Raw genomic sequence first — 21,357 nt, 5'->3', positions numbered from 1 at the left:
AATGTTTAACTTTGCATGTCTTATCCTTGGAAAAGTCAGAATTTTATTTCAGAGTAGGTAAGAGTAAATATCTCTATTTAGGACAGCTATCTAGCCTCCTCCAAAAGTATTGGAACGGCAAAATTATTACGTATTTCATTTATTTATTGGCTGCTAAACGTTGAAGACGTTTGGGATTCTGGTTAAAAGATAAATATTAGCAGCTTGATCAGAATTTCAGATGTCCTGATGTTTACATCTAGATGCATTAAACAACTTGGCATCTTTTGTTTGATCTGTCCAAGTGATCAGAAATATTGGAACACGATTGATAGGAGTTTGTTGTTGCCCGGATATAGTATGTTAATATTACTGTATAATTAATAAAGCGCTCTGACAGTCTATTCTTGGCTTGAGGCCTGGGTTTCACTAGTGAAGACTGAATTTGTTAAAAAGGATAAACCAAAATGAAGACCAGTGAGCTGTCTGTGAGAAAAAAAAAAAGCCATTTCAAGCTGAGATAAGAGGAAAAATCTATCAGAGCTATTGATTACACATTAGGCATAGATAATACAACAATATGTAATGTCCTGAAGAAGAAAGAAACCATTGGTGTACGAACAACCAGACATTAAACAAGTTAGCCAAGAAAAACAATAGCAGATGATGATAAGCATTGTGAAAGCACAAGCAGGAGTAACCAACAAAGTCTACAGCACAGGGGTGAAGGTATCACAATCCAAGTAGACTTCATGAGCAGAAATACAGAGGCCATACCACTCCTCAGCAGTAAGAATCAGAAGGCCAGAGTGGATGTCAGAAAGAAATACAGAGATGATCCACAAAGATGAACCTCTAGAAAAGTGATGGAAAGGCCAAAGTGTGGAGAAAGAAAGGATCTGCTCAAGATCCAGAACATACCGGTTCATCAGTGAAACACACTGGAGGTAGAAGACATGGCCTGGGCTTGAATGGCTGCTTCTGGAACATTCTCACTAATATTTATTAATGATAGGACTCAACATGGAAGCAGCAGAATGAATATTAGCAAAACATTCTGTCTGCCAATTTACAGAGAACTGCATCCAATCTACTTGGAAGCATCACACACTCTGGATCATTCATCACACGGCAAGGAAATGATCCAAAACAAACTGCCAACATAACAAAGGACTTTATCAGGGAGAAAAGTGGAACATTTTAGACTGGCCAAGTCAATCACCAGACCATAACTCACCTGAGCTTCCATTTCACCTTCTGAAAAGAAAACTGAAGGAGGAAACCCCTAAAAAATCTAAAAAAAATTCATCTAACAATTGAAAGAAGCTGGGGTAAAAGCCTGGAAAAGCGTCTCGGGTTGATGTCGTCTGCGGCTCATCGACTTGATGCAGTTATTTCAAGCGAGGGATATGCAACCAAATATTATGTTAATGTGATTTAATTTGCGTTTGTTCCAATACTTGTCGTCGAAGGTGCCATGTTCTAAATTGTTTGACGCATCTCGATATAAATAACAGGAAATGAAAGCTGATCCATCGTCTTATATTAATCGTTTGATCTCAATCCTAAATGTCTTCAGTTCATTTATTTATTTTTTTGTTAAAGCAAAAAAAAAAAAAAAAGAAAGAAAAAGAATTGGCTTTATTGTTCCAATACTTTCGAGGAGCCTGTATAACGTAATCTGTCAGTCTGATTTTTTCCTCCAATCTATCAACAATACAGGCTGGAAAGTAAAATGGCTACCTTCTGAAGGGCAAAGGATTAAATAAAGCTTTTAAGCGCTCTGAATTGGGAGCTCGTGTATACACACACACAAACCAAATAAAATGTTTGGGCAGCTAAATGGAAACGTGTCTGGGTGTCTGTGGAACGCTTAGCGCCGCTCGTGTGCTCGTGTGGAATACTTTCCCTTGCACTGAAGTAATCATAAGGTGCAGAATATGGCTTTTAATGGCCTTAGTGGAAAGGAGGTAAAGAGTAAAGGATTAGCATGGCACTCGGACAAGGCACCAGTGACATTACCCATGAGTCAGTGCACCTGTGAGGATAACAGCTTTTTTTGTGTTTAGCATGCTGAGTGGCTAGTAGGCTGAAAGCTATCTAAACACTGTCATGTGGATTAAGTTGAATGTGTGCTACTGTGGGAAATTTATCAGGCAAACCATCTGCTTGAAGATGAAAACATTTCTATTTTTCCCAGAGAAAAAAAAAAAAAAAAAAACACATTTCAGGAAGCAAAGAAAACACAATGTTAATATTTCTCAGGTTTTTTTTTTTATTTCTTGATTTTTATGCCAATATTGCAAGTTGTTTTATTCCTTTAATGACATATGAAACTGAGCAGGTGCAATATGCACAAAAAACCCTCAAACAAACAGACAACTGAAACTAAAGTTCTACAAAAAAACTGCCCCATGATTCATGTTATTGCTAAAATATCACAGACGGCACAGGATCCTACTGGCAGGACTGATATCACTACCATACCAACACCTCGGCTTATTATCACTAGAACGATACACTCAGAGATGGGGCTTGTACTCGGGTAAGAATGCGAGTATTATGCAGACGTAAGCTAGGCTTTCAGCGCGCTCACACACGGACACAGACACGGTTGTAGACTTGGACACATGACAGTCAGCGAGAAGGAACGAGAGAAACGAGAGCCTTTGTAGCTATAATGAATAAGTGCAAAAGGATCACAGAGCAAACCCACAAAGAGATGAAGATAAAGTGTGCAGTCTGTCTATGTTATATGAGAGAGAGAGAGAGCACAAGGGATATACAGTGGAAGAGTGAGAGAGAGAGAGAGAGAAATTGATATAGTGGGAGTCATGAAAAAGAGAGAGAGAGAGACAGAATGGAGATTTTATATTTACATATATATATATATATATATATATATATATATATTTATATATATATATATATATATATATATATATATATATATGAGAGAGAGAGAGAGAGAGAGAGAGAGAGAGAGAGAGATGCATTTTGCATGTTGTTTATTATTTTGAAATTGTAACTTGCTTTTCAGCTCATCATCTAATAAAATGAAAGGGTTTTTCCCCTCAAAAGCTGCCTCTGGTGCTATTTTTTTTCTTGGGCAGTGCATGAAAGTCAAAGTAAAAAAAAAAAAAAGAATCATTTGGCATATTAGAGGACATACACGCAATACACATCCATCAGAGCTCGTAAAAAAACAGCTGCATTCGGAAGAGCCAAGTAAAACGTGGAAAAGGCAGGGAGGCCACGTGAAAAACGTTACCGCTGGAATATAAAAGCTGAAGAACACGACGAGCTGAGATTCTGAGATGCTCACAGCTCGTACTGTGGAAATGTGAACTGAAGCTGGGATACTGTGACCATGATATGCAACACTGTTGTGTGTGTGAGTGTGTGTGTGTGTGTGTGTTTTCCTATACGGCTGAAGTCTCCAAGAGACAGAAAGATATTACTTAATGGACATAAGTAAAAGATATGTTTTGTCAGATTATTCATTCTTTAACTTGGTAAATAATGTAAAGCACACCCAGTTCAGAAAGTTCCTTCATTCTAAAGCTCCGCAGCAAAACAATTAATAAAAAAAAATTAAAAAAAAAAAAGACAACAAAGTCAATGTAAACAGCAAAAAACAGCTAGGATTGTCATAGAAGCCTGTTTGGAGAGCAATACAGATGAAAGTTGTTGCCACTGCTTCAGGTGATTGCTGCGAATCGACACTTTTATTTATTTTCTTTATTTACAGGCCAAACTGCTTAGAACGTCCTCAAACAGCTGAAAACAAACAGGATGGACGGCCGGTTCTCGTTTCTTAAGCAAATTCAAATAATAAGGGCTTTTTTTTTGTCTACTAGGAAGCAAGCTGGCCTTAAAGCACTTCAATGGTGACGCCACACTAAAGAGGGAGGCGGTTTTATTAATAATTTAAAAAAATACAATATTAGACTTTAAAGCTACTTTTCATATTAGTAAAAAAATGGAAAAAAAGGGAAGAACGCTGTCATTTAGTTACGCTTTGTAACTTAAAGGTTTCTGTCAGGAATGGACAAACAGCATGACTAACATTTTCTTCACTAATCTTTGTTCTAAACACAATTCTCTGAAAACATTTTCTATTGGTTTCAGATCTGCATCGGCTCTCTCTTTAGATTGAGAAGGGAAGTTGTTTTCATTGTCCTTAAAAAATAAAAAAAATAAAAAATCAGATGTTGTATTAGTCGAAAGTAAAACGTGATGAGCAAAGTGAACTCGAGATGAGCGTGCTGTTGATCGTAACCACTAAACGTGGCTCAAGGCTGGTGAAAAATCAGTGGTTAATCCCACAGACCAAGACACAGAACCTATACAATATTGCTGTATGCATATATCTTTGAACAACGAACGTACATCTAAAGGGCGTAAAACTTCTATCTTCTCTAGGTCTCCAGACATCAAATTGCTCGGAAAAACAGATAGCACGGTTGCTAGGCTACGAGCCGTAAGACGCAGGCGCAACGGAATACAAATAATGGTCTTAGCAAAAGGAAGCATAGTGATGCTCCGCATAAGTTAATCTACTGTACAAAACTACTACAGCAGGCTGATTTGTTAGTTTCTCCTAGCTGGCATTAATAATCTTCATGTACATTAGTGTGTTAGCAAGGCCACGAGGAACAAATCGATAAGTGACGGAAGTAAAGCTCTACTTTTGGTGTACGAGAGGCCACGGCTGCCAACACACTCTTCGGAAAGAAATTCCGTACAAAAACGGAAACGCGTCACAACATCTTTGGGTATGTTAATGTGAGAGCATCTAAACGTTTTTTGACCACATGCGGAAGTTAAGGGGTCAAGTCTGAACTTTAAACAGCCTTGTTAATGACTGTCCAGAAAGATAAACAAAACAAAAAGAAACAAATAAAAATAATAAAAAAAAACCTCACAAGGCTGAGCTCAAGAGTTTACAGTCACAGGCCACGGTCTTAAGGTGTGAACTGCATTTCAACTAAAAGTGTTGTTACAGTAAGGCCACGTCTAATGGAAGAATATTATTCAAATAATCCAGTCGTTTTGTAAAAAAAAAATAATAATAAATCGAACATAAAATTAGAAAAATTAAAAAATTAGGAAGACAAAGGAATTTCAAAAAGGTTTTAGGAGACAGCATGAATTCAGAGCACAAACTTGGAAAGAAAATCTGTCCAGTCCAGACTTATGACACACTGTTGGTAACAGCATCCAAACACAGCAGCGCTGCTTCAGATCGTTTGCGTGCGTGAGAAACGAGCAGTACTGAATGGCTACGGTTTAGTGGAAACACTCGTTCCACGCCTCGGTATTGCAACTGGTGATTTCTGGTTTCACGGTTTTGAACAGGAGGAGAGAGAGAGAGAGAGAGAGAGAGAGAGAGAGAGAGAGAGAGAGAGAGAGAGAGAGAGAGAGAGAAGTCGCTGCTCCTCCTGCGATACCTAAACACACACTATCAGAAGATCCTCAAAGGAAGCATATACACGTCATATTGCAGACAAGGCAGAGGCGTTGCTTAAAGCTTTTTTGTTCTTTTCAGAGAATTTGTAAAAATCAATAATAAAAAATAGACCCTCTGAGTTTCTTCCCAAAGCAAAACAACTCCAAAAAAAAAAAAAAAAAAAAGAACGAAAATACAAGTCCCATATCAAAAATTGAGAAGTATCAAAAATGAAGTCTGAGCAAATGTGAAAAGGATATACGTATACAGATATCTATACGTATATAGATGAAATAAAAAATAAAAAGAAAGCTATACACAAAATCCATGAGAGGGCCACAGCACCCTGCTATGCCCACATCCCTAATGAGAGGGAAAAAAAGAAGAAAAAAACAAAAAACAAAAAAAAAAATTAAAAACTCAGAGTAGAAACTATTTGGTAACAAAAGCATACTATATGTTTAGATACAAAAAAAAATGTATGGAGGAAAATGTACCTTTACTAAAGCTTATACAATAACCTTGGTCCATAAAAACTACGTTTCATTTACAAATTTAACGTGACCCTCGTCTCATAAGTCCAGACCGAGCCACAGGTGATTTTTTTGTTTGTTTTTTTTTTTTAACCATTTTTACTCCTTCACACAAACACAATTCAGGAAAGTGTTGGGGGGGAGAGGGGATTCAAATAAAAAGGTGGAGTAGAGATGTCTTGCTTAAATGCATCGTTGCTAGGGTCAGATGTTCTCGGCTTCTGTATGTCGGAAGGTGCAGGTGTTCTCCACTGTTTCGGTCATGTCCGCCACCAAGCGCCAAACATCTCATCTCTTCGCCTCCATACCTCATTGCTTTCCCCTTGGTTCATCGTTACTCTCCATATTCCTCGTCTTTGTGTTGCCCAAATACTTTGTTCAGTTTTGAAATCTATATGCAGCACTTTGTTGAAATGTACCTGTAGTTTTTTTTCCCTCCCACCCACAAGTTCTCGAGTGCTACCACGTGTGTTATGAGACCACGGCGGCTGTGGCGTTGGAGGAGTTTGCCGTGACTGAATTTGGTGTGTCAGTGTTGGGGGTGTTATTAGCGGAGCGCAGGATGGCTCCGGCTGCGCTGCAGTGGGGCCTCGGGCCCGGCTCAGGCGTGTACGTGAACGTCAGAGTGGTGGAGTAGATGATGCCGTCGTTCCGCACCAGCGTTACAGGAACCTGGACCGGCTGTCTCACCCACCGCCAACCCTCACGGAACGCTGAAATGTCCGGTACAACACACAGCATGCTTTCTCCACACCTGCAACACAAGCCGGATTTACAGTGATTAATATTTCAAACGCTGCACCAAGTCCAAATGAGTAACACTGCATTAAGTTCGACTTCATTGCGTAATGCTGTATTATATATATATATATATATATATATATATATATATATATATATATATATATATATATATATATATGTGTTCCATCTCTCCTAATTTGCTCTCGTGTCTCCAGGCGACAGGGAGGGGGCTGTGTCAGGATTGTTGCATTCAGGAGCCCTTTCAGAACCTTTGTTTTATTCCTTTTTCAAAAACTAATCCCGGAGCTGAACGTAGACCCTCTCATTTGAGAGGCATTATAAAGAAGGGGGAACACCAGGGCGGCTCATCATCATTTATTAAGTCAGAGCACTTAAAGCATTGTGATACTTCACTCTCACCTGCACAAAACACTTTTAACAGCTTCATCTTCTCTAAACATTTCAGGCAGCATTTAAAATCTGTGTGTGTGTGTGTGTGTGTAATAACTTTTCAGATCACCAATAAAAATCCTACCTGTACATTGTCTCGGCTTCCACTTCCCCGAACCACACACGTAGGTTTGGAGCAAAGTTCTGCCCTGTTAGCTCCAGCATTGCTACATCTCCTCCACCGTTCAGCTGGGTACATGCAAACACACACACACAGACACACACACACACACAGGCAGTCCATTAGTTTATGTGAAAGAATGTGTCCAATGGTGTGTAAAGAGCTGAAATCTGGCACACTGTGCATCTTTCTCTAAGGAAGGCTTCTTATTTTCCAGTGCATTGTATGTATAAATAATGACTAAAAATTTCTATTGATAAAACTCAGATGATTCTATTCAGGGAGAGTGTCCTCATGTGTACAGTTGTGTGTGTACCTGTAAGCTTTCAACCACAGGCACAGGGGTGACAGATGAGTGGACTGGACCCATTCCCTCATAGAAGGTGTATTCTGCTTTATCTGTGCTGATGATTGTCCAAGAGGCACCGTCGTTAATCATCTCTTTATTTGGTTCTTTTGGGCATGGAGTGGCCTGAGAAACACACACACATACATGCATACACACACGTTAAAGATAATGCAGCAAATGGGTGCATACATTATTAATGAAACAATTATGTATATTTAGAGACGAGGCAACCGAGGAAAGCCGAGGAAATAATTTATGAGCTGATAAACATTACATCACATCGGAATAATGCAGACTGAATTCTCTGGGTGAAGGAATGTGTGTATATGCGTTCTACTGGATATACAGAGCTCTGCACAGGTCATCCTGCTGTACCCTTTGTAGTGAGCATATTTAGGTAACAGGAAACAGTTTAGGCTTCAACCTAATTGTGTGACGGGGCTTAAATTGGGGGGAGAAATGTTGCATGATGATGAGTTTAAGATGTATTGTGGATTTTGAGATCCTTTGTAAACCCTAGCTACACACCAGCAGAGAGAAAACTAGATAGATAGACAGATAGATAGATAGACAGATAGACAGATAGACAGATAGATAGATAGATAGACAGATATATAGACAGAGAGATAGATAGACAGAGAGATAGATAGACAGGACAGATATATAGAGAGAGAGATAGATAGATAGATAGATAGATAGATAGATAGATAGATAGATAGATAGATAGATAGATAGATAGATAGATAGATAGATAGACAGGACAGATATATAGACAGATAGACAGGACAGATATATAGACAGAGAGATAGATAGATAGATAGATAGATAGACAGAGAGATAGATAGATAGATAGATAGATAGATAGATAGATAGATAGATAGATAGATAGATAGATAGATAGACAGGACAGATATATAGACAGATAGACAGGACAGATATATAGACAGAGAGATAGATAGATAGATAGATAGACAGAGAGATAGATAGATAGATAGATAGATAGATAGATAGATAGATAGATAGATAGATAGATAGATAGATAGATAGATAGATAGACAGACAGAACAGATATATAGACAGAGAGATAGATAGACATAGAGATAGATAGATAGATAGATAGATAGATAGATAGATAGATAGATAGATAGATAGATAGATAGATAGACAGACAGAACAGATATATAGACAGAGAGATAGATAGATAGATAGATAGATAGATAGATAGATAGATAGATAGATAGATAGATAGATAGATAGATAGATAGATAGATAGACAGAGAGATAGATAGATAGATAGACAGATATATATAGACAGAGAGATAGAGAGATAGATAGATAGATAGATAGATAGATAGATAGATAGATAGACAGACAGACAGACAGACAGACAGACAGACAGACAGATAGATAGATAGATAGATAGATAGATAGATAGATAGATAGATAGATAGATAGATAGATAGATAGATAGGACAGATATATAGACAGACAGACAGATAGATAGATAGATAGATAGATAGATAGATAGATAGATAGATAGATAGATAGATAGATAGATAGATAGATAGATAGATAGATAGGACAGATATATAGACAGAGAGATAGATAGATAGATAGATAGATAGATAGATAGATAGATAGATAGATAGATAGATAGATAGATAGATAGACAGACAGACAGAACAGATATATAGACAGAGAGATAGATAGATAGATAGATAGACAGAGAGATAGATAGATAGACAGATAGATAGATAGATAGACAGGACAGATATATAGACAGAGAGATAGATAGATAGATAGATAGATAGATAGATAGATAGATAGATAGATAGATAGATAGATATAGACAGAGAGATAGATAGATAGATAGATAGATAGATAGATAGATAGATAGATAGATAGATAGATAGATAGATAGACAGGACAGATATATAGACAGAGAGATAGATAGATAGATAGATAGACAGAGAGATAGATAGATAGATAGATAGATAGACAGGACAGATATATAGACAGAGAGATAGATAGATATATAGACAGAGAGATAGATAGATAGATAGATAGATAGATAGATAGATAGATAGATAGATAGATAGATAGATAGATAGATAGATAGATAGATAGATAGACACAGATATATATAGACAGAGAGATAGATAGATAGATAGATAGATAGATAGATAGATAGATAGATAGATAGATAGATAGATAGATAGATAGATAGATAGATAGACAGGACAGATATATAGACAGAGAGATAGATAGATAGATAGATAGATAGATAGATAGATAGATAGATAGATAGATAGATAGATAGATAGATAGATAGATAGACAGATAGATAGATAGACAGATAGATAGATAGACAGGACAGATATATAGACAGAGAGATAGACAGACAGATAGATAGACAGATAGATAGATAGATAGATAGATAGATAGATAGACAGGACAGATATATAGACAGAGAGATAGACAGACAGATAGATAGATAGATAGATAGATAGATAGATAGATAGACAGATAGACAGGACAGATATATAGACAGAGAGATAGACAGACAGATAGATAGACAGATAGATAGATAGATAGATAGATAGATAGATAGATAGATAGATAGATAGATAGATAGATAGACAGACAGACAGACAGACAGAACAGATATATAGACAGAGAGATAGATAGATAGATAGATAGATAGATAGATAGATAGATAGATAGATAGATAGATAGATAGATAGATAGACAGGACAGATATATAGACAGAGAGATAGATAGATAGATAGATAGATAGATAGATAGATAGATAGATAGATAGATAGATAGAGACACAGATATATATAGACAGAGAGATAGATAGATAGATAGATAGATAGATAGATAGATAGATAGATAGATAGATAGATAGATAGATAGATAGATAGATAGACACAGATATATATAGACAGAGAGATAGATAGATAGATAGATAGATAGATAGATAGATAGATAGATAGATAGATAGATAGATAGATAGATAGATAGATAGACAGGACAGATATATAGACAGGACAGATATATAGACAGAGAGAGAGAGAGATAGATAGATAGATAGATAGATAGATAGATAGATAGATAGATAGATAGATAGATAGATAGATAGATAGATAGATAGATAGATAATTTTTTTTATCGATTTTTTTAATGCTATGTTAGTTTCAATGGCTATATTATGGCAAAAGTTTGAATGTAGTTAAAACATAGGGTGATATTCAGTAGATAGGGTTACCAGACAGAGAAATAGACAGACAGACAGACAGACAGACAGACAGATAGATAGATACATAGATACATAGATACATAGATAGATAGATATGCAGACAGACAGACAGAGAGATATATATTTTATTGATCCCATGAGGGAAATTCTTGTGTAAGAAAATACAAATCTAAAACAATTTTATGCAAATATAATTTAACTGCATTTTTAAAAAGCTTTCCAATTCCCTCCTACTAGCTAATTCACAGCAGCTATAAAACTATAGACAGTAAATACAGAGAGAGACGAACACCTGCTTCCTCTGAGACACAGGAAACCACAAAGTTTTTAAAAGCATCTGACAGCCGTAATGTACGCATATGATTTTATTTCTGCAATTCATATGTATTTACGTGTAGCAAAAGCGACACACCTCAAGAATGATGTGTATAAATACAAATGGCTGACGTACATGTTCAGCTTATTTTCCAAATTCAGTTCTGATCATGTGACAATTTCCCCAAATCTCACATACCCTCTCTGATATCTGAGCCACCATTTTAAGCTGGCATGGACCCAAGATATCGATGTTGTGTATCGGATCAGTGCCAACTCTACTCGTACATTATATGTTATACAGCTACTACCCGGAACTGTTATTCTACATGCGGTTAGTGGAAAAATCGACTAATCAGGACTTTTTTTTCCCTTTTATTTGACTATATCAACTACATAATGTGTGCTCTTACTTGAAACTGGATGATCCTCTCTTGGGAAAGGCACAGGTACATCCTCTCTGTATCCTTTAGGTAGAAGGCACACTTATGCAGCTGAGACACGGGGTCATCTGCGTCCAACAAGGCCGTCTGCTTATCCACCTTACGGATGATCTGTACAAAAAAGATACACAGAATTGATATTATTATCAATATCATGGTAGAAATAATCCAGGATTTCTTTAACTAAATCTCTACCTACTGCACTACACTGTATGATTACTGAGTTTCCACACTACAGGATATAAAAGAAAATTTTATTCCATGTTCTCACACCAAAGAGATACAGTTCTTGCACTTTCTTTATATGGTTTTGGGTTACCAGTGTGCACCAGTGGCGGGCCGTGCATTTCACACCTAGGCATTCCTGAATTAATCCACCTCTATACCATCATTATGAGGCCGCAGCAATAGATACTAATCAACCGTTAAATAGCAAAGTAAAAAAGAAATTAGGCTAGAGTATTTCACACCTCATAAGGAATAGTCCATTATATTACAGTCCGCCTTGAAAATGCATTTGTAAGGGTGTCTGCAAATCGATTTCTTCTCCTCTGTCAGCCATTGTGAGTTAAAATATATATATTTTATTTAGTTTGTGCGGTTTGCTGCCTCTGACTGCTCCAATTATCCAGTCAAAGGACGGGAAATTGCTGGCATAATCGTATGCCTGCTAGATGGCCCCAGTGATGCCAACTCAAAATCTGATTGGTTAATGTAACAATTTCATTGCCACTTATTTTAAGCTATGGGCGCCTGCACTATTGATTCTGAAGGCCTTAAGGCAGATTTCTTTCACCCTGGCAACACATGATGTCAGCCGCTGGCTGAAATATGATTGGATAAATACTCTTATCATAAATATACACTACTGGAAGCAGCACAACCAAGAGTAAAGCTATGAAATGTAGAGAATAGATTATTGGGAATAATTTAATACACATTCATGGAAAAATATATTAAATATATTAAAATGCAAGTCAGTGATTCAGATCACTGCTGTTTAGGCCAGCAGAGAAGTCCTTGCTGGCCCTGACTGTCCACCACTGGTGTGCACTCAGGCTGAAACTAATATGCCAGACCTTTACTGAGCCTGATAATAATATAATTCGTCACATCTACTTTAAGACACTAGTTTTCACACATACAGTGAGTTGCACTGACAAGGTGACTGTCAAAGGGAATACTAGTCATGCCACCCACTTTTAAACATATTATTGTGGCAACCATTAATCACCAATATACCTATGTACAATCATTCATGTTTACTTTCGACTGTTAAAACTTCATCACATACGCTACCGTGTAAAAGCAGCCTCATCTCTTAAGGGAACCTAATGCACAAATACCTGTGGCTGAACAATTCATGAAAGCACTCTACAACTGTGTTTAACTGTCCATTAAATCAGAGAGTTTTGAGTAAACAGCTTTTATGTTTTGATGCACTAGACAGAGAAATGCTGAAAAACATTCATTAAGACAAAAAAAAAAAAGATTTAATGGCTTATTAGAAAGACAAACAAGGACAAAAAAAACCCTTTTTTTAACCACAAAAATCCCTAATGTATCTTAGTGGACTTTTCCAGTAAGAAATCAACAAGAAAGTCATCTGGTGTGACTGTAACTTAATAAGAAGCAACTGTGCCATTTTGTTTATGGACTATATATTACACCTCACCTTCTTGGTTTCTGTTGGCACATAATACATGTAAAATCAGAGGTCAAACTTTCACCTGCTCTAAAGTTGATGTGAAATGAAAATAGCAAAAATGTTAAAATGTGTATTTTTTATTTTTACATCTTCTGTCCTTTCCCCTTGAACCGAAAGAGACAGAGAGACAGACAGAGAGAGACAGCGAGACACAGCGAGACAGAGAGAGAGAGACAGAGTGAGAGAGACAGACAGACAGCAACAGGAAGAGAGAGAGACAGTGACAGAGAGAGAGAGACAGTGACAGAGAGAGAGAGAGAGAGAGAGAGAGAGAGAGAGACAGCGACAGACAGACAGACAGACAGCAACAGAGAGAGAGAGAGAGAGAGAAAGACAGACAGCAACAGAAAGAGAGAGAGAGGGAGAGAGACAGACAGAGAGAGAGGGAGAGAGCGAGACAGAGAGTGAGAGAGAGAGACAGAGACAGAGAGAGACAGAGACAGAGAGAGACAGACAGCAACAGAAAGAGAGAGAGAGAGAGAGAGAGAGACAGAGAGTGAGAGACAGAGACAGAGAGAGAGACAGAGAGAGACAGACAGCAACAGAGAGAGAGAGAGAGAGAGACAGTGACAGAGAGAGACAGACAGAGAGAGACAGAGAGAGAGAAAGAGAGAGAGAGACAGAGAGAGAGAGAGAGAGACAGAGGGAGATACAGACAGACAGACATTACCAGTCGTGGCAGGGCCATTCCTGTGACAGAGCAGACAAGTTTGACAGTTTGGCCGTAGTGAATGTAGCCATCACGCACGGTGAATTCCTCTCCCTCAGATTCATCGTCATCCACTGCATACACACACACACACACACACACACACACACACAGTTTGTGCATTCCTTAGCAGTTTGCTTCTTTCTTGTTTCGTTGCCTATGCCAGCTGTATGATGAAGATGTTTATGATTGCACGGGTGTGTATGCGTGTCTCACTGAGTCTGTCTGTATGATGAAGTTCTGTTTATGTGTTGGGAAAAAAATTCTTTACATGACCTTTTATATATGTGTGTAGCTCTTGGGAATTAAAGGCATAAAGCATAAAGGCATAAAGACACATTGTGTCCAGTGTTGGTTAGTAATGTGCTACTCTCATCTAGATTATATAACCAAGTACTTGTAATCGGAGAGAGAACTGTGAATACGTAAATAATCATTCTTAATTGAAATCCTGTGAAGCTGTGTGAACTCACTGATATAACTATAATCACGTAACTGACAGTTTTCCACAGTGAATGATAAATAATGACAGAATTGTTACTTAAATATAAATTCAGATTGCTGAGTTTGACGACACTTCACTTCAGCTGTATAACATTTCTTTAAAAGGAGCAATGCTTAACTACACAAGTTTGCTTTTGGCTAAACGTACGACAGGCAGCGTAAATAACCAGTGCACGCTTGTCTCTTCAATCATCGAGCAGTTCATTCAATTTTAATGCCATAATGTAAACTGCCAACATACCAAAATGTTTTCTTTTGTTCTAATGCATATAATAAAGTGTTTGCCTTTCGGGTAATAAAAGAAGTCATGCAACATTTAGTCCTCTTTGTTTCTGTACTTTTATTGAAACACTGTAAAAGGATCCTACACAGAGGAATATGAAGCCAAATACGCCAGTTAGAAGTAGTTCAAAAGTAATCTGATCATAATACGTGTGTGAGTGAGTGAGTGAGTGAGTGAGTGACTGAGTGAGTGAGTGAGTGAGAGAGAGAGAGAGAGAGAGAGACTTACAGAGGTGAATATAGAAGGCTCCCCATTGTTGTGAGCTGGCATGAAAGTTCCCTCCCTCCACATGGAGGTAGCGTGTACTGACCGTCTGAGACCGCAGTCTGTTAAACAGTGCCACTTTCGTTCCAGACGCTATGCACACTACACACACACACACACACAAACAGAGAGAGAGAGAGAGAGAAGCAGAAAGAAGCAAGGAAGTCATAAAAGGTTAGCTTGGCATTTTTAGACTTCATCAAATATTTACAGAGTTTAGGAGCCAGAGGGCCAACTATAAAATGGAGCTCTATTTGGTAGAGGAAGGAGCACCACAGCAAACACCACACTGCTCAGGGTTTGATGTTAGGATCAGGTTAAGCGTGCTTATGAAGCAATAGGGCAAAGATTTTGTCTCTGGCTCCCCTCAGTGGAGATGGATGACTTTATCTTCAATCGAAATAAGTTTTTTGCTCTCTGTAGCAAACTATGTGTGTATTTTTCACTTGTTTATCCATTTTCAAAGGACACTTTACATTGATCTGGGATTGCAGGGGGTCATAGAAACACTAGGTGAGAGGCGGAAATACTCCCTAGATGGGATGCCAGTCTGTCTCAGGGCACCATTTCCAAACATACACATCTCTACAGTCAAATTCAAGTAGCTAATCCAATATGCTGGTATGTTTTCGGTGGGAAACTGGAAAGAAACTCAGGAAGAACAATAACAGTACACAGAGAGTGTAGAGTGGCAATGCTACTCAAAGTGTCAGTATATCACTCTGTTTTCTTTTTTTTGTGATATCATTTTCTCCTTGTGTCATAAAAGACTAACAGGATAGAAAAATGGTACACCTCAAATCCCTAACACAGGAACACAAAGAAATCAGGCAGTTGTGTATGTAGCTGTGTGTGTGTTTTTTTGGTTTTAACACTCACAGTCAGCGTTCTTGAGCGACTGCTTCTTTTTGGAAGGCTTTGAGATGACCTTGATGCGCTTGCTAAGGAAGACGCCGATGTTGGCGCTGTTGCCGTAGAGCATGCGCACCGACAACATGAAGTGCTTGCGCTTGTCTGAGTCCGAGATGTACAACGTTTTGGCTGTGCAGTAATTCTGTAAAGGGGAAAAGGGGGAAAGTTAGAGATTAATATATATATATATATATATATATATATATATATATATATATATATATATATATATATATATATATATATATATATATATATACACACACACACACACACACACACACACACACACACACACACATATATATATACAGCTCTGATAAAATAAGAGACCACTGCCCAATCTCCAGATTTGAACCCTATTGAAAACCTCTGGAATGTCATCAAGAGGAAGATGGATGGTCACAAACCAGAGCTGTTTGCTGTTTGCTTTTTTGCATAAAGAGTGGTATAAAGTTCCCCAACAGCAATGTGAAAAAATGGTGGAGAGCATGGAGCCAAAACGCATGCAAATCAGGGTTATTCCACCAAATACTGATTTCTTAATGTTATTTAGCCAAAGCATTAACACAATTTGTTTACAAATTATTTGCATTTTGTTTTATTTGAGTTATTAAAGCTCTGCAAATACTGCATGATCTTGGGTTATTTTCATGTGTTGTCATTTCCTTTAAATATACACTATAAATAACAATAGCTATATTTTGAATTTAGGAGAAATATTGTCAGCAGTTCACAAATAAATGAAACAAAACTGTTCATCTCACCAATACATGCATCTGTATAATAGACTATGTGATAAAACGTCATATTACAACTGCGCTGAAGATGCATTTAGTTTTGAGTTACATGTAAAGCCCTTGAGGTGTAATGCCTGCTATAAAATCTGCTTAGTGGCAGCACTTAATGCCATACAGTTTTTCATTTAAAACCAAAAATACCCTGGCTTGCACAGGCCATTTGAAATGCTTTTGCTGAAACACTGTCATCAGCCTCAAACTACTCCAGTACCTTTCAACCCCATCATTATCCACCTCATCTGTAGAGTATTTATGATTACCACACACAATAACTTTAACATTGTGTCCTATTATTCAAGAGTATAATGGAAAACCCAGTGACTTGCACTTCACTACCAGTTTAAGGCATAGAGGAAGTAAAGGAATGTTTGTGTATTTCTGCAGAAATGGGTCTTCAGGATGGATTGTGAACAGTGGCTCTGGTTTATTCAGATTTCTGGGTCTTGCTGTATGTTTATCCATCAGTGTTTATTCCAATCTCTTTACAACAATTTGTACAGTATGTCTCGGTTACTGTCATGTCAGCTCCTAACTTCAGCACTTCTGGGTAATTTTCAGCTGCATCGTTTATGGGTGGATTTGTATTGTACCTTTCCCTCCAGGTTGAGCTGCTGCATCTCCTGGTCACTATTCCCAATGCCGATGAAGGCGCATGGCTGAGACTCCTGCTCCGAGCATCCGTCTCTCTCCATCTGTTCCCTCTTTTTCTTCCAGCCGCAGCCCATTAGATACACACATGGAGGAGGGCAAAAGAACCTGAGAAAAAGAAACACACAGAATACAGAGAAATGACTTCAGCACAAATCCTATTAATCCAGGTTTAAAATGCTTTTTGCTTTAAAAATGTGTTTTGTTATTGGCTTCACGTCTCCAGAAGATGGCAGCACACACCCTGATATTCTATGCGCTTGCATGAGATAAAACACATACTGTATGTCTAGAATGCACAAAGATAAAAAATATTGTAAACATTTAAATCAGTCTCAGCAGACCAGGGGTCCTCAAACATCCTGCACCTACTATGAGCCAAAAAAAAATCCTCATGTTTATCATGTAATAATGCTGAACATAAAGTATTTAACAAAATGATTACTATCCTATTATTCTCACAGCATTTTATGGTCAATCCCCTGGTTACACATCCTTGGGAGAACTAAACACCAATGTGTCACCCATCTACAGATTCCAGTAAATGGAGCATAAACACTCACAGAGGAACAGCTCTACATCTACTCATTAATGCAATTATCTAAATCGTGTATCCGCAGTGCAATGCATGAATTTGTGCAAATACAGCCAGCAGCTTCAGGTAACGTTCACATCAACCTTCAGAACGGAGATAAAATGTGATCTCTGAGATTTCGACCGTGGCGTGATTGTTGGTGCCAGACGGGCTGGTTTGAGTATTTCTATAACTGATGAAAGACTGTTGTGTGTGAAAATCCCAGGAGGTCGAGTTTACTCAGAATGGTATAATAAAGAGAAAACCTCCAGTGAGCATCGGTTCTGCAGATGGAAACACCTTGCTGATGAGAGAGCTCAGTGGAGAACGGCCAGACAGGTTTGAACAGACCGAAAGGCTACACTAACCTAGATAACAGCTTTGTATTATTGTGCTGAGCAGATCAGAATAAACATCACATCAGCTAATGCAGCAGTGGACACAGGCTCATTAACAGTGAACAATTGGAGACTGGAAAAATGTTGCTAGGATCAGAATTTGGCTTCAACAACATGAATCCATGGAGCCATCCATCCTGTGTCAATAGTGCATGCTGGTGGAGGTGGTGTAATGATGTGGGGAATGTTTCCTTGGCACACTTTGGGTGTGTTAGTACCAATGAATCATCACTTGAATGCCTGATCATCCCTTCATGTCCACAATTGATGATTTTCTAGCTACATGGCTAGATCCAGCATGATAATGCACCATGTAACAAGGCTAAAGTCGTTTCAGACTGGTTTTATGAACACGATAAGTGTTCTTGAGAGACCTTCCCAGTCACCAGATCTGAATCCAGTAGAACATGATTGGGATTATGGCAGTGAAAGGGAGATTCACTACATAAACATTACGTCCTGTAATCATGTCAACATGGAGCAGAATCTCCAAGGAACGTTTCCAACATGACGGAGGATAACGGAGGTTGTTTCATGAGCAATTGTTAGTGTAGTGTTCCTAATAAAGTGATGCCTGAGAGTATATCCATGTTAGGATACAAGATAAACAACAGAAAGCTTAAACAATGTGAAGTGATTAAAATTTGTGCGTGACAGAAATCCCCCCCCCCCCCAAAAAAATAATTTTACTGATCAGAAAGGAGGAGGAAACATTGCCAAGACTGAAAATCCAAATCTAAAAATGAACCCCCACACAGCTGTAGTCAAAATGAAACTGGCCTTATACACAAAAGAAAGAAGAGACAAACAAATCATCAATGAGTCATAACATTGTCTGGGTCAAAGGCAGATGAGTATTCATATCGATTGCAGACTTTTTTTTTTCTCGATGAAAAAGGCATTAACTAGTCTAGCACAGTCGTGTAAGTTCCTCCTAAAGGGTGTTGGTGTCTGCTTTCACATCCTGCTAGTGCGTAACACGCAAAACACTCATGATGCTGAGTGTGAATGTTTAAAAAACTGACTTCAAACCAAGTTTCGGACATTTCAAAAACACGCTGCGTTTGGTATAAGAGATAAAATCGAATGTTTGCACACTCACACACTTGAGCTTCCCTTATCTATTTCCATGGGTCTTCTGTAACTATCCCTGATGCAAACAGGGTCAAAAGTTTAAATGAAAGTAGAAGTGCGGTAACTAAAGTACAGCCAATTCATACAGACTTTCAACGAATATCCTGTAAGATCTCCAGTCATGGTCAATCCCTTGGTGTGTAACTAATATAACGGATAACAATTTCGCAGCAGGTTTAAGAGTCTGGCCTGTCTCCTTTCTGTTTTCTCCTTCTCTCAGCTGTTTCTCGGTCTGGCTGCGAATTTTGGATTAACAGTCAGGCACTTCTGGTGTGATCACAAGGGAAGCACTCTCCCAGCCAAGAGAAGCGAGCCAAGATCTAACCACGACAGGAGCTCCCCAGACACTGAGTCTTCTTCACTATGATCAATCTGTCCACACCTTTCTGCCTCCCTGCATTTCCTTTATTTTCTCCTCTACGTTTCCTCGCTCCGATTTCTCGACTCCGCTCACTTCCCGCTGTCTTCTTTTTCCCCTGTCTCTGAAATTCACTACGGATGAAGGAAAACCTCATTTCCTCCACTGCTTGGTATGGGAGATGGGGAGTGAGAGGTCAAAAAGCATGGCACGAAACATTCTTTTGCAAATGCAGTCACACCTCTCATGGGCTGGAGCAGTTGTTAGGTGTGTGTTACCTTTTTTCATTGCCGTAGGATTTCTGTGCAACTTTAGCATGGAGGATCAGAACGGTTTGGTCTCCTCGCTCCTTCAGATAGTTTCTCATTGCTTCTCTGGAGAGAGGGAGAGAGAGAGAGAGAGAGAGGAGGCAGAGAATTTAAGAACAAAAAAACAGATAAAATCCAATGTTTTTATTTTTGTTGTTTTCCACAAAAAAATAAATCAAGCAACATCAAAACGGATAAAAGGTATATTCTTTTTAACTTTTGAAATGGAAACTTTACCCAAAAAAAGTAATTTTTCAAAAAATAAATAAAATAAATACATAAATAAAACCCCTCATTATGAAATACATCTATTTTATAGTTTAAGTCAGGATAGATTTTTTTCATTTAAACAGCAAGGATAAGTATCAGTTCATGTTTTTAGATTATGTTTCCATCTTTCACAAAGTGTGACATGTTTATCGGCTGAAATTCCCGCTTTTGTTACATCAATGGTATTTTAATGATATTCGCCATTTTCATCATGCTGACTTTCAACAATTTAACAATCAAGTATTTTCTGTCGAAAGAAACACCTCGCTGCTTCCAAATAGACCATAGCAATCAACTTATTGCTTAAAAAAAACAACAACAACAAAAAAAAAAACTTTAGCTGCAATTACCAGCGTTCGTGACGTGTCATGTTCCTTTTGTTGTTCTGGGACTGTGTGTGTATATTTAAAGAGAAAGCCTGCAGAAAGGTCGCATGTGCTTTATAGCCCAAACCTCAAGAGCTTGACTGGAAACACAAGCCCAACTTTGATTAGCCAATTCTCTGGTGAGCACAAATATGTGTTGCTTGCTGAGAGCATACGAGCAGCATGGCCAAAAACCTCAACCTCCACAGCTGGGGGGTCTTTATGAAAGAGGGGAAAAAATATGTGTGTGCATGTTTGAGGGGGGGTAATGAAGAGGGCAAAAGGACAAATGAAAGTTCCTCTGCGAGTGTGAGTGTTTGTGTGTGTGTGTGTGTGTGTGTGTGAATAGAACAGAGGAAACACTAAGAAGGAAAGATTGGAAAAACAAGAAAAAAATCAAACCTCATAACTGAAGAATTCTGATTTCCAATTACTTCAGCTAACCAACACAAAAACAGTCCTGCACAAGCACAC

At 38.1% G+C, this 21,357-nt stretch overlaps 1 protein-coding gene across 3 annotated transcripts in view; it reads right to left on the bottom strand.

The window, feature by feature from the left end:
• Positions 1 to 2,940: 2,940 nt before the first annotated feature.
• The window catches only part of rbpjb (recombination signal binding protein for immunoglobulin kappa J region b), a 46,052-nt gene continuing 27,635 nt past the window's right edge, over positions 2,941 to 21,357 (bottom strand). For all 3 annotated transcript variants that reach the window (XM_058395545.1, XM_058395547.1, XM_058395546.1), the window contains exons 3-11: positions 20,219 to 20,314; positions 17,419 to 17,584; positions 15,996 to 16,170; positions 15,081 to 15,218; positions 14,027 to 14,139; positions 11,619 to 11,759; positions 7,596 to 7,751; positions 7,244 to 7,347; positions 2,941 to 6,718 (exon numbers count right to left, since the gene is read on the bottom strand). In XM_058395545.1, coding sequence (XP_058251528.1) covers positions 6,436 to 6,718; positions 7,244 to 7,347; positions 7,596 to 7,751; positions 11,619 to 11,759; positions 14,027 to 14,139; positions 15,081 to 15,218; positions 15,996 to 16,170; positions 17,419 to 17,584; positions 20,219 to 20,314 — 1,372 coding nt within the window. In that variant the 3' untranslated portion in view covers positions 2,941 to 6,435. The remainder of the gene's footprint in view (positions 6,719 to 7,243; positions 7,348 to 7,595; positions 7,752 to 11,618; positions 11,760 to 14,026; positions 14,140 to 15,080; positions 15,219 to 15,995; positions 16,171 to 17,418; positions 17,585 to 20,218; positions 20,315 to 21,357) is intronic.

Source organism: Hemibagrus wyckioides, linkage group LG07 (genome assembly GCF_019097595.1).
Source record: "Hemibagrus wyckioides isolate EC202008001 linkage group LG07, SWU_Hwy_1.0, whole genome shotgun sequence".
In the NCBI taxonomy this organism is placed as follows: domain Eukaryota; kingdom Metazoa; phylum Chordata; class Actinopteri; order Siluriformes; family Bagridae; genus Hemibagrus; species Hemibagrus wyckioides.
The sequence above is the reverse complement of the archived record's forward strand: the minus strand, read 5'-3'. Positions and strand labels throughout refer to the sequence as shown.